General features: G+C 46.6%; 1 protein-coding gene across 1 annotated transcript in view; it reads right to left on the reverse strand.

Moving 5' to 3' along the window:
* Nucleotides 1-6264: 6264 nt before the first annotated feature.
* MRPL45 (mitochondrial ribosomal protein L45) overlaps nucleotides 6265-13216 on the reverse strand; it is an 8532-nt gene continuing 1580 nt past the window's right edge. Inside the window, exons 2-8 of the mRNA XM_019507790.1 lie at nucleotides 12643-12844; nucleotides 11529-11646; nucleotides 10011-10109; nucleotides 9340-9388; nucleotides 8053-8202; nucleotides 7798-7971; nucleotides 6265-7006 (exon numbers count right to left, since the gene is read on the reverse strand). Of these exons, the coding sequence (XP_019363335.1) occupies nucleotides 6908-7006; nucleotides 7798-7971; nucleotides 8053-8202; nucleotides 9340-9388; nucleotides 10011-10109; nucleotides 11529-11646; nucleotides 12643-12844 (891 nt within the window). The 3' untranslated portion in view covers nucleotides 6265-6907. The remainder of the gene's footprint in view (nucleotides 7007-7797; nucleotides 7972-8052; nucleotides 8203-9339; nucleotides 9389-10010; nucleotides 10110-11528; nucleotides 11647-12642; nucleotides 12845-13216) is intronic.

Genomic DNA, 13216 nt, shown 5'->3' on the forward strand with positions numbered 1-13216 from the left:
CTCTTGTCTTTCTTGCATAGATTACAAAAGACTCTCCTTTGCCATGTGCTTGTCACAGATTGCAGGTAATGTCTGCAAGATTCTCTGACACTGTTCACCTTTAAAGAGTTAAAACTGAAAGAAGGTGTCAGCATCTTTGCCAAAACTGGAAAAGTGCTCAAGTTTCAAACTCTGGCTAACTAATGGGAGGATGTTGAGGGCTAAGAGCCAGAAAAACCCTAGCAAGTATCACACTTTGTTTCTGTCCAACCCCCTGAAAAAAAATCACAGAGAAAACAGGACAAGCAGTTTGCAGGTCAGTTTGCTGCCCCCCACCCCTTGAGGGGAGAGCCTTTCAGTTTAGTGTTAGGAAGCAGGGAAATAGGAACCCTTTGGGGCCAAGGACCAGTAAACAAGCCAGCTTCCAAACAAGTTCGCTAGGGAATGTGTGCTTGGAAGAAGGGCAGTAAGACCGAAGAGGCAGATTAAGAAACCCAGGGAAATGGCTTGAGGATGTCGCAATGCCAGAGCCACTGCTACTGCCTACCTATGAGGTTTCTGACCATTCACCATCGAGGCTTCTATCCAGGTCCAGGTTTGGCACTGTGGGGACTGCAGCTTGCAGGTTCTTTGCAGTGGTGGCCAGGTGAACCACTCTCTCCATGGTTGGAGAGTGCCTGTGGTGTGAGTGGTGCCTCCTGGTAGTGTTTCTCAGGGAACAAGCAAGAGAGCTACAGGAAGAGGCAGTGAGGCTCTGAAACGTCCTCCACCATGAGTTCATCAATTCGACGTTGAAGGAGACCTCCAGGACTGTGGAAGAACTGCCAGAGGCAGCACTAGAGAAGAGAGAGGACATGGACTCCCAGGAGGGTGGAAGTTGGAAGCTTGTGACTTCTGTCAGCAAGCAGAAGTCTTCAGCTCCACCTGGTCCCATTCGGGGGGAACAGTTCATATAAAGAACAGATATGGAGCCCTAGCAACAGAGGATGAGGAGCACATTCCATTGGTGGAAGAGGACGGGACAGGCCTCCCCAAGTTGGGAAGGATCATGACAGCCACCACTAAGAAACAATAGTTGGTGGTGGTTGGAGACTCCTTTCTGCAGGGGATGGAGGGATCCATCTGCTGACCTGACTTGTTGTCTTGAGAAGTCTGCTGCTTCCCTGGAGCCCAGATCAGAGATCTTATGGAGGGATTACCAAGACTCATCTGGTTCTCTAACTGCTGCTCCATGCTGCTCATCCATGTGGTCACTAACGATACTGCCAAGGGAGACCCTGAGTAGATCAAAAGTGACTACAGAGCTCTGGATGCAAGGGTGAAAGGGACTGGGGCTCAGGTCATATTCTCTTCAATTCTTCCAGTCAAGGGAAAGGGCTTGGGCAGGAGCAGACACATCCTGCAGATCAACGCCTGGCTATGCAGGTAATGTTGCCAGCAGGGGTTTGGCTTCTTTGACCACAGGATGATGTTCCAAGAAGAAATCCTGGGAAGAGATCGGATCCATCTGATGGAGAGGGAAGAGCACCTTTGCAGACAGGCTCACTATCCTAGTTGAGGAGGGCTTTAAACTAGGTTCACTGGGCGATGGAGACCAAAGCCCTGAGTTAGGTGGGGAAGTGGATGACCTGGAGGAAAAGCAAGCAAGAGGGAGCAAGAGAGGAGGTGGTCTCATTTTTCCTAAGAAACTGGGGCAATTGACTAGTTACTTTAGGTGCCCACAGTGTACATGAATGCACAGAAACTGGGAAACAAGCAGGAAGAATTGGAAGTCCTTGCACAGTCACAGAGCTATGACGTGATTGGAATAAGAGACTTGGTGGGAACTCACATGACTGGAACATTGTCATGGATGGGTACAAACTGTTCAGGAAGGACAGGCAGGGGAGAAGAGGAAGGGGAGTTGCACTTCACTTAAAACAGCCATATGATTGCTCAAAGCTTCAGTGTGAAACTGGAGATAGGCCTGTCAAGTCTCTGGGTTAGGGTCAGAGAGAGCAACAAGGGTGATGCTGTAGTGGGTGTCTGCTATAGACCACCAGAGCAGGAAGATGAGGTAGATGAGGCTTTTTTCAAACAGCTAGCGGAAGTTTGCCAATCACAGGCCCTGATTCTTACGGAGGACTTCAATCACCCTGACATCTGCTGGGAGGGCAATACAACAGCGCGCAGGCAATCCCGGATGTTTTTGGACAGTGCTGGGGACAAGTGCTGAAGCAGCCAACTAGGGGCCGCGCTCTTGTTGACCTGTTGCTCACAAACAGGGAAGAATTGGTGGGGAAAGTATTAGATGGTTGCTTTGGCAACAACAACCATGAGATGATTGAGTTCAGGATCCTGAGGAAAGGAAGAATGGAGAACAAAGGAGCCTGGACTTCAAAAAAGCAGATTTCGACTCACTCAGGGAACTCATGGGCAGGATTTCCTGGGAAACCAGTCTGACTGGGAGAGGAATCCAGGAGTGCCGGCTGTACTTTAAAGAAGGCTTACTGAGAGCACAGGAACAAACCATCCCAATGTGCAGGAAGACTAGTAAGTATGGCAGAAGACCAGCTTGGCTTAGCAGGGAACTCTTCAGTAAGCTGAATCAGAAAAAGGAAGCTTATAAGAAGTGGAAACTTGGACAACCAACTACAGAGGAGTATAAGAGTATGGCTTGGGCATGCAGAAATAAAGTCAGGAAGGCCAAAGTGCAATTGGAGTTGCAGCTAGCAAGGGACATGAAGAGAAACAAGAATGGTTTCTACAAGTATGTCAGTAACAAGAGGAAGATCAGGAAAAGCGTGGGTTCCTTACTCCATATGGGAGGCAACCTAGTGACAGAGGATGCAGAAAAGGCTATAGTACTCAATGCCTTTTTTCACCTCAAGTCTTTACAGGCAAGGTCAGCTCCCAGACTAATGCACTGGGCAGCACAGTTTGTGGAGGAGGGAAGCAGCCAACAGTGGTGAAAGAACAAGTTAGGGACTATTTAGAAAAGCTGGACATATACAAGTCCATGGGGCTGGATGGGATGCACCAGAGGGTGCTGAGGGAGTTGGCTGAGGTGACTGCAGAGCCACTGGCCATCATCTTTGCAAACTCATAGTGATTGGGAGAGGTCTCAGATGATTGGAAAAGGGCAAACATGGTGCCCATATTCAAGAAAGGGAAAAAGGAGGATCCAGAGAACTACAGACCAGTCACCCTCACCTCAGTCCCTGGAAAAATCATGAAGCAGATCCTCAAGTAATCTCTCAAAGCATTTGAAGGAGAAGAAGGTGTGGCAGGAAGCCACCTTTGTTTCTCCCCAAAATCTCTGTGCTGTGACAATTTGATTAGGATGGGCCCAGCAGAGGAGACACACATTTACCCTATCTCTTTAGGTAACCTGAGCTGGATACATTCCTGAGGGAGGGGGAAACCTGCTCCCTCTGCATACGACTGGTATCAGCTACCTGGGTGAGGGGCATCTACCTGGTGGGCTAGAGTCTGCCTGGCAAGTACTCATGTATTTCTAACTGGTTGGCCGACAGCCAACAGGTGCTGGCCTCCATTGGACCAGGTGAATGAGATCACAGGGGCTATATAAGTTAAGACTGCCCAGGAGGAGGGGGCAGCAGCCATGCGGGGGACTCAAGACTTAGAGAGGAGTTTTACCATCTGAAAATGGCTCTCTCCCCCAAAACTCATGAGCTAGGACTGGCCTGCCTCCAGAGGGAATCTCCAACAGCCTCGGGATGATGCTTGTGAGTAAGCTACTCAAGATCTAGTTAGATATATAGCTGGCAGTAACTCAGATGTGTGATCAAAAGGCTACCTCAGCCAGACTGTTTTGCTCTAGGGGATTTCTACGATATTGCTCTATCTTGTACCCTATTTTCACCCTACCCCCTGTAATCAATAAAGTTCTCCTTTGTGACCGGTGTAGGAGACTTATTGAGGGGTGGGTCTAAATTATGCCGAAGAGGCCCCTTAGGTCTGCGGACTAAGGGAGACTTTCCTTTTTGGCCCCCGACTTGGGGAAGTGCCCCAAGTGCCTGTACTGGGTTGAATACCCATAGGCGTAGGACTATTAGGCCTGTTTCCCCAAGGACACAGGGCCGAGAGAGTCCCTTCTCAGGGTGGTGGCAGCTTACGTTACCCCCAGGCTAGTGAGTGTGCTCCAGGAAGGGGGTCAGCCGGACGCAAGGCCCCCCTAGGGAGGCACTCGGAGCCTGGAAGGTGGTCGGGCACAGTGAGGTGGGTGGCTCGACACAAGAGTGCCCCCTACTGGCCCGCCACAGAAGGTGATTGGGAACAGTCAGCATGGATTCACCAAGGGCAAGTCATGCCTGACCGACTTGATTGCCTTCTATGATGAAATGACTGGCTCTGTGGATGTAGGGAGACCTGTGGATGTGGTGTACCTTGATTTCAACAAGGCTCTTGATACAGTCCCTCACAACATTCTCCAACAGGTAAGCCAAGGAAGTATGGACTGGATGAATACACTGCAAGGTGGTACTCAGTGTCTAGCTGGCAGCCGGTATCAAGTGGAGTGCCCCAGGGGTCAGTCCTGGGGTCGGGGTTGATTTTGTTCAGTAACTTCATCAACGACCTGGAAGTTGGCACTGAGTGTACACTCAGCAAGTTTGCAGATGACACCAAGCTGCGGAGAGTAGATACACTGGAGGGTAGGGCTAGGATTCAGAGTGACCTAGATAAATTGGAGGATTGGGCCAAAAAGGAATCTCATGAGGTTCAAGGACAAGTGCAAAGTCCTGCACTTAAGACAGAAGAACCCTATTCACTGCTAGTCTGGGAACTAACTGGCTGGGCAGCAGCTCTGCAGAAAAGGACCCAGGGGTTATAGTGGACAATAAAATTAATGTGAGCCAACAGTGTGTCCTTGTTGCCAAGAAGGCTACTGGCATACTGGGCTGCATTGGTAGGTGTGTTGCCAGCAGGTCAAGGGAAATGATTATTCCCCTCTATTCAGCACTGGTGAGGCCACATTTGGAGTACTGTGTCCAGTTTTGGGCACCCCACTACAAAAAGGATGTGGACCAATTGAAGGCAGTCCAGCAGAGGGCAACAAAAATGGTTAGGGGCAAGGGCATATGACTTATGAGAGGCTGAGGAAACTGGGTTTATTTAGTTTAGAGGAGACGGAGGGGATTTAATAGCAACCTTCAGCTATTTGAAGTGGGGTTCCAAAGAGGATGAAGCGAGACTGTTCTCAGTGGCGGCAGATGACAGAACAAGGAGCAATAGTCTCAAGTTGCAGCAAGGGAAGTTTAGGTTAGATATTAGCAAGAACTTTCTCATGAGGCAGAATGGTAAAGCACCAGAACAGGTCACCCAGAGAGGCTGTGGAATCTCCATCCTTGGAGGTTTTTAAAACCCGGCTAGACAAAGGCTTTGGCTGGGATGATCTATTTGAAGATGGTCTTGCTTTGGGCAGGGGGTTGGACAAGATGACCTCCTGAGGTTCCTTCCAGCCCTAATGTTCTACGATTCTACTATTTTCACGGCAGGGGGAAACTTATTAATTGGAAGGGTACGTCAACTGATCCCCTCTAATTAGCTCATACGTCCACTCCTATCCCACAGTAACTGCAGTTAAACCACAGTAATATAATCCAGTTTTATTCAGGGTTAAATCTAACCCCGTTTAAACTTCCTTTTATTGCAAAAGAGGGGACAGATGAAACAGTTCAAGTGGTTGAAGTTATAATTCTCCTCTCCCATGCCCTGACTCACTTGCCCTTTTCTTCCTCTGTCTGAAAACCAACTAGAATAGGAGATATATGGCTGATTTAAACCATGAAGCTTGCTTTACTGCTTTCTGAGTGTGGCTACCAGGGCAATTTTTACCTACAAAAGAGAATGTTGTAGCCTGGCTGTTCTGGTGTGTTCAGTACCTGACTGGCCCATCATGGGGTTTTACAGTCATAAGATCAGCTTTAGCAGAATGCCAACGCATAGTAGGAAGACAGGGAGAAGCTAGCAGAAAAGCAGTCTCAAGAGGAAGGAGCTAAAAGGCCCCTAATACATACACCTGATGGGAGAAATGGAAGAAAATGTGTTACTTTGCTCAAAGAAGGGCAAGAGTACAGTCAGGCAGTCTTACAAAGAAATGATGCTGTGATGCTTTTATAAGAGTGAAGATATGTGAATTATATGAGGTATATTACTCCTGCCACAACCACTTTCTGGCAATATCTCATGATCAAATTTCAGGTTATCAGTCAAACAGATTCCAGAAATAGACACAACAGCAGTTACTTCCTCCTGAGCAACAAGTGGCAACTTACACACCAACAACTTTAGAATCAATTACTCTATTATTTTACACACACAATGCTACAGACTTCTTGGGAACAATCACCTCAGTGTTGACAGGACAAGCAGATGACAATCTACAGCCAGTTTCCAACATCTGACCTAGGAATACATTTGCTGATGTCCCACAGATTTATGAGGATTTGGGGAGTAAGAGGACAGATTAAGAAAGGAGAACAGGCATTCAGGATCAGGGTGTTCAGGGGTGACCACGCCCCATCACTATAAGCCTACTATAAAAGCTTCACTTAAGATAAGGAGGCAACAAGGGTATAGAGAGAGAGTCTTGCACACCAGCCCATAGGTGCTTTTGTTGCCAATGATGTACAGTCAGCTCCTGCATTGATGGTTGCACGCTGATGGATCCTGAAGTACTGGGTCTCCAAAGCGTAACAAGGTTTGAGTAACATCTCATTGAACTGTGTGTGGTAGGTATGGAGAAGATCTCCCCTGAACAGCATTCTGTTTGCTCCAAGTAGCCCTGCAGGGACTCCCCCAATGGCACATGCACATAGGTGGAATCCAAACCTAGAGACATGTTACTTGCTGATAGCACAGCTGGGAAGCAGTCCCATCTCCAGCCCACTGCGTTTCCACTCTCTGCCCCCATGCCCTTCATCCATTATTTGTATCGTTGTATCTGCTCAGGCTTTGGAATTTCATGCTGGAGCTCATCAAATTCTTGTAAGGGATCCAGGGCTGGGCCAGGGATCATCACCGTCTGAAAAACCAAGACATAGGATTAGCCTGGCAGTGAGCTGACCACAGGGTGACTCTGCACCCAATAAGCAGAGGGACAGGGACCTCAGTTTCAAGGCAACATGGAACAGCAAGCAGAGCATTAGGGTAGTGCACAGCCCTCCCACCAGAAGAGGAAACCACTGTAGTGAGGTGCATCCACAGCACTGCTATGGCTCCTTCTCTTTCCTGCAGCAATAAGTGAAGGCAAGGCAGCAGCAGCCCTTGCACCAGTCTGCCTGGATGGAAGAGCACACACCAACTGTAGATGCTTCCTTGGCCTGATGAAGGGTTTTTAAACCCGAAGCTTGCTAAAAAATTTTTTTTCCAAATATTTAAGTTGGTTTAATAAAAGATATCAGATTCACCCAGAGAACCTTGTCTGCCTCAATCCATGTATTAGCATTTGCCCAACTGCGGAAGCTCCACAGCCCTGGATCCAAACTCCCATGCACCTGGGAAAGCAGACTGCCACCAGTCAGAAGAACTCTAACAGAGCAGAATATCAGACCCATCTATGATGATAGGAGTGACTAGGCTTGGAGGGGATGTCTTGAAACATGGAATCCAGTCCCTAGGTAACCATGTCCTATAATAGCCTCCTGCATGGGCTGTCTCTTGTCCATAAGAGCTGCTGCTTGCAGACAAACCTACCCACATCTCACTGCAGAAAGTTCAGCAAAACCAACATCCCTAGTCAGTCGTGCACAAAAGACTGCTGTATCACATGGTTCAGAGAGCACAAAACTGCAGGCCTGATCTCAGAGCTATTACCTTAGTAACGGGGTCCTTTGGTGGAGCCCAGGAGGGCACTATCTTGCCATGTATCCGCCAAGAGCCGTAAGGGTTGACCAAGTGCCTCTCAAATACAACGTACTCCAGAACATCTTTTGGCACATCCTCTGCACCATACATTAGCCGTCCAAACCGATCATAAATCGCCAAGGTCTGTGGGGAAAACCAAGAAACTCATCATGCAGACATCCATGCACAACTGGCAAGGAGACACCATGCACACTGAGACTGTACCTGTCGGGTGTGCATGCGCACTGTCACCTGCCCATACAGGTTGCCTTTGTTCACCATGACGAAATGTCGGACTTGAACGGTCCTTGGAGGCTCCAACGACTCCACAAAGCTCCAACGGATGGTCTTGTATCTGTTCCCATGTACCATTTCCTACCAGAGAGGGAATAAAAAGTCACTGATCAGTGTGAGGATTAGCTGATCAATCATCTCCAGTGGTCAAGGGAGAGGTAAGCTCTGCCTCCTACCTTAGGGCTCTTCTTTTGCTCATATGGAGAAGAGGGCAGCAACAGAGAGCAGAAGCATAAGATTCCTAGGCCCTTTAGGAGTGGTGTTGAGTGCTGCTGCAAAGCAATCTCACCAGAGCTTCCTAAAGGGCTCTTTGTTTCCCACAGTGATACAAAAAGTATTTCTCTTACTGACCAAGTAAAGGCAGAAAGCAAAGAAGAAGTGCACCATACAAACTAAAGTGAATCAGAGATGCATAAAGCTTTTGTGAGCCACATAGTATCTGATGAAGTGAGCTGCTTATGCATCTCTGATCCAGTTGGTCTATAAAGTGCACATCTACCCTGCCATCTGCCTGACTTCAGATTAAAACAGCTAACAATCTCTCTTTGATCAAGTAAAGAGAAACTTTAAAAGAATACAACGTTTAAGTTATGTTGTCCCCTACCATTGCTTCAATAGCCTCTCAAGGAAAGCAAAAACTACATGGCTTTCCCAACTGATTCGTTTGTTCTTCTTATCAACCCCTTTGCATCCTCCTAGAGATGGCGCAGGAGATATTCATTGGAAGAGAAATTAACACGGTTTTGTTAGCTTCCTTGACTGACCAAAGAACCCAGTCGCAGTTACTGTGACAGAGCTGAATGAATGGCTGGGTGTTTTGGAGCCTGCTGAAATCAACAGGGAAGCAAGGAGTCCTCTTCATGGGGAGAAGCAAGCTCTATATGTGGGCCCCACAAAAAAAAGTCCATTGAACTATATTTTTAAGAACAAATTCTGGCCCTATAGCAAAGTAGCAACCCTTTAACTCCAATCAGCTCCCAAACTCATGCATCTACAAAGACTTTTATGCTTCCCCCTGAAGAAATAAATAAGGAATATATACCATATGCTGTGAAGTATCTGTTCTTTAATCCCCAGTTAGAGCTGTGCTTTATCTCATCTCTCTGCCTTTATCAGGGACATTAATAAAAGGAGACAGCTCACTGTTCAGACATCAAATGGTTTCTAAAGATCCCTTCCCTTTTCAAGGATGTACTAATATCCAGACAAATTATTTACCGGGTAGCAGCGTTCAGTCACCAAAGAATGAAGCTTGTTCTTGTTAAAACTGCAAGTGAAAATACATCAAGTTACCAAAATGTGCATACTGAAAAGAGATCCACTCTGGCAATCTGCCTTTTCCAAAACATCCACCAATAAACGCAAAGGGCTGAGAACTGGACTGTCATTTCAGAGGAAGAAGAAAGTGCAAATTTAAACATGCCTGAGAGGCAGCTATGAAAGACACGTACCACATTCAACTCAAGTTGCTACATTAATGCTTGAAATTCTAACTAAAATGTAGTTCTGAAAGACACTGTGTTGAATCTCTAGAAAGCAGCATATATCAATGTTCCATTGCAATATTTAGGATCAAATCAATTTTCAGCAACCTGATTTCCAAAGGATCCAAGTAGTTCCATTTCAAATATTTCAGTGGGGTATGCAGGTGCTCAGCACCTCTGGAAACCAGAGGCAATATGTATTTTCAATTTCCTGTTGGCTGCAATTAGAGTATTTGGCCTGCCACTGTGACTTACACCTCATCTTGTTCCTGGAAGTAGCAGCAAGGAAAGACAGAGCTTAAAAGGAAAACAAAAAACTCAGGAGACACTAAGAAACATGAGACAAGAATGCAGAGCAAAGGAAGATCCTTCACATTGACACCAAACATGCAGGAGGAATCTTACTTGGTTAGGCAATTGTGGGCTTCAATAAATATCTCCTGCGCCATCTCTGGGAAGGCTTTGGCTCTGAAGTTGGGATCATATTGTTTCACCGTCCGTATGCTGCGAAGACAAGGGTAGGTAAAGTTTTGAGAGTGTTGCACTTAAACCCACAGAGAACACGGATCTCAAGCAAATACAGTGCCCCAAGCAAATAATAATGCAGAATCCCTCACGCCCCTCAGGTTAGACAGCACCACTCAATTTAACCCCAGCTTCCAAGAGAAGCTATCAGAAACTCCCTGATACTGTAAGGCAGGGGTTGTCAACTGGGGGTACACATACCTCCAGAAGTACTTGGAAAGGGGCTAGGGGGTATGCACGGGAAGGCGAGAACGGAGCACCACCACCCACCGCCCCATGCCACTGCCTCTCGGGGGGCGCAGCAAGGGCAGCAGGTCCCCTCTGCAGGCCACGCAGGCACCACCCACCTGGCCAGACCCAGGGGGATGTAAGGTGCCCTTGTGCTCATGAAAAGCTATGACTCAGCTCTATCCTATGATTTTGAATAACCATTCACCATACGCAACACGACAATACAGCACAGGCTTAGTGGTTTGCCCTACAATTCATGCTCTGAACTCATGTCCATATCAAGGGCATGGACAAATTAACAGCAACAGGAGGCAGGGACTTACTGGGCATCCCACCTATTCCATAACTGTGGGCCTCGTCTTACCCGTCAATGACTGAAAATTAAACTGCAGAAGATTGGCCTTACTTCTCTGAGAGATAAGATGTGCCTGTTTAGCTTTCATGTTCTACAGAGCAAAAGCAGGCATACAGATATTTGGCATAGAGCAGCTGACATGCAATAAATCCCCTCCCCAGCACCTTTTAACTCACTGTAATCTTAGGGTTGTTCCATACCCAAAGTTAAGTTTCCCATCAAAGTACTCTACTTTTAAAAGCCGAGGTCACAGGAACTAAAAGGAAAGTAAGAGTGAGGCTGGCATTTGGGTGAAGCTCCTGGGATTGAGACTCAGGAGGTCTGTGTTCAAATCACACCTCTGCCTCCAACTCCCTGCCTGACTAAGCAAGTAATTTGCTTTCCTCAAATCTCAGTTCTCCAAAATACATGCTTGTCTGCCTTGTCTATTTAGACTGCAAATTTTTGGGAGCAGAAATACCCCTAGAATACGTAAAGAAGTAAGGCATCAATCCTGCCTGGGGCCTGTACACTGTTGTATGACACACAAGAACAGGGAGTCTCATGTGCCTCAATCCTGTCCATCAGGAGACTGAACACCAAAAAAGCAGATGGCAACCTGAGGATAAAATACTTTTTATGAGAAAGCCAATGGCCTCTACACAATTATCTGCTGCCATCACATGACAGCAGTGAACAGTACTGATATGGGACACTTCAAATACTAAAAGAGATAAGATGGAAAATAAAATGGCATATAATTGTTGTAAGAAATACTGAGTGGAACTGCTGGCACCCAGAAGCCACTTGTGAACAGAGCTGGAGATACGCACGCTAATTGTGAAATGGTACTTTGCTTGAGCTGCGTTGTCCTTTGTTTCAGCGTCTCCTTGGACAGGGAAGACAAGCGAGCATCACCTTCAGGAGGGATGTAAGGGTCAAAAATAGAAGCTGTATTGGAAAGAAAGAGAGATATCAGGAAGAGCACAACACTGCAGCAACAAGTTCTTAAAGGAATATTAATTACTGAACAAAACAAATAGATAAAACACTAGACAATCAGGGAGAGATTTATTCCCTCAATATATTTTTATCCCAAATCATAAAGGAAAAGTTAGAAATAAACAGGATTGAGGGTTTGGAGGATTGAGAAGGGTAACTTCTTACTGGTGGAGTGCTAATTCAAAGCCAGCTCAGGTTCTGAGCTAAGGCTATTGCCATCTGACAGCTCTCTGGTGGCCCATGTGAAATGTGTTCAGTGAGTGGCTCTCAATCCAGGTTCTACAACATGTGACCTCCTCCCCCAACCAATAAACAACTTGTTGATAGATTACAAGTGAATGGGTTAGATCAGCAATTCTCAACCAGGGTGCTGTGAATCAAATGTGACTCTTAAGATTAAAGCAGGGATCTCAAATAAGAATCCATAGTGTCAAAACCATTCTGACTTCCAGTCTTTCTGAAGTGTTTGCAACAGATGAATTTTTCTATTGTTCTTCTGTACTGAAAAAATGAATGAAAACTAAGAGATGGCATTTTCTGAGGGGTGCCTCACACCTATCAAAGGGGCCTCAAGTCTAAAAAGGTTGAGAGCTACTGGGTTAGATATTGGACACTTTGAATCCTGGAGGAAGCCCCAAAAAATCAGAATACGTTATGCTGCTGTAGAGAGAATTTTCCATGCCACCACCCATGCTGTTCCCATTCCTTGGGCACAGGATTTCTGTCACCCAGACTAAAAGTCTGGGACTTTCCCTGAGAACTAACCAGAAGTCAAGCAAAAGGGCTATTCTCCCAAAGGGGGATGTAAAGTGAGCAAACAAAATGAAAAGCCCTTTTTGATGAACTAGATCAATAAAGGTCCTATTTCTGAATAAGATAGGTTATACCCCCACATCCCTTATCAAACCCTCTAGGAGGATGACCAGTACAATTCTCTGTTACTACCTGTGCAGGCCAGAGTTATAGGGCGTTCCAGTTCCTCATGAGGGATCACAGTCCCTTGTGCTTTGATTTTCTTCTCACGTTCTTGTGGAGTTGTATATTTTGTTTCAACACGTGGGGGGAAAACAAAACGCTTCTTTGTTCTCACTGGGACCACAAGAGAGGATTGAGCCAGCCGGATAGGACTGAGTAAGGATTCTGCACCCTGAGGAGAAGATACAGATAAAGCCAAGCATTCAGGCCTCTCCAAGCAGCAAGATGACAAATCCATCCCATCCCAGCAGATGTATCATGGTAAGCCCTAGAGGCTGCCTAGTAGAATGCATACTTTTTCACACGTTATCACGTTCTGATGGCACACAAAGCAAGGTAAGTTCTCAGTGCCTAGCTGTATTACCCCAGGGGGCCTTGCTATTGATAACCATACTAACTGGTTCGTGACCTTATGATCATACGAAAGTAGAGCTGGAAGGAACCTCACAAGGTCATCTAGTCCAGAAGTTCTCAATCTTTTTTGTACCAGGATCCATTTGTAAACATCAATGGCCAGTCCCATCCCAGTGCCCCCCCCCCCCAC

This window comes from Gavialis gangeticus, unplaced genomic scaffold (genome assembly GCF_001723915.1).
Source record: "Gavialis gangeticus isolate Ggan-Ray unplaced genomic scaffold, GavGan_comp1, whole genome shotgun sequence".
Taxonomy (NCBI): domain Eukaryota; kingdom Metazoa; phylum Chordata; order Crocodylia; family Gavialidae; genus Gavialis; species Gavialis gangeticus.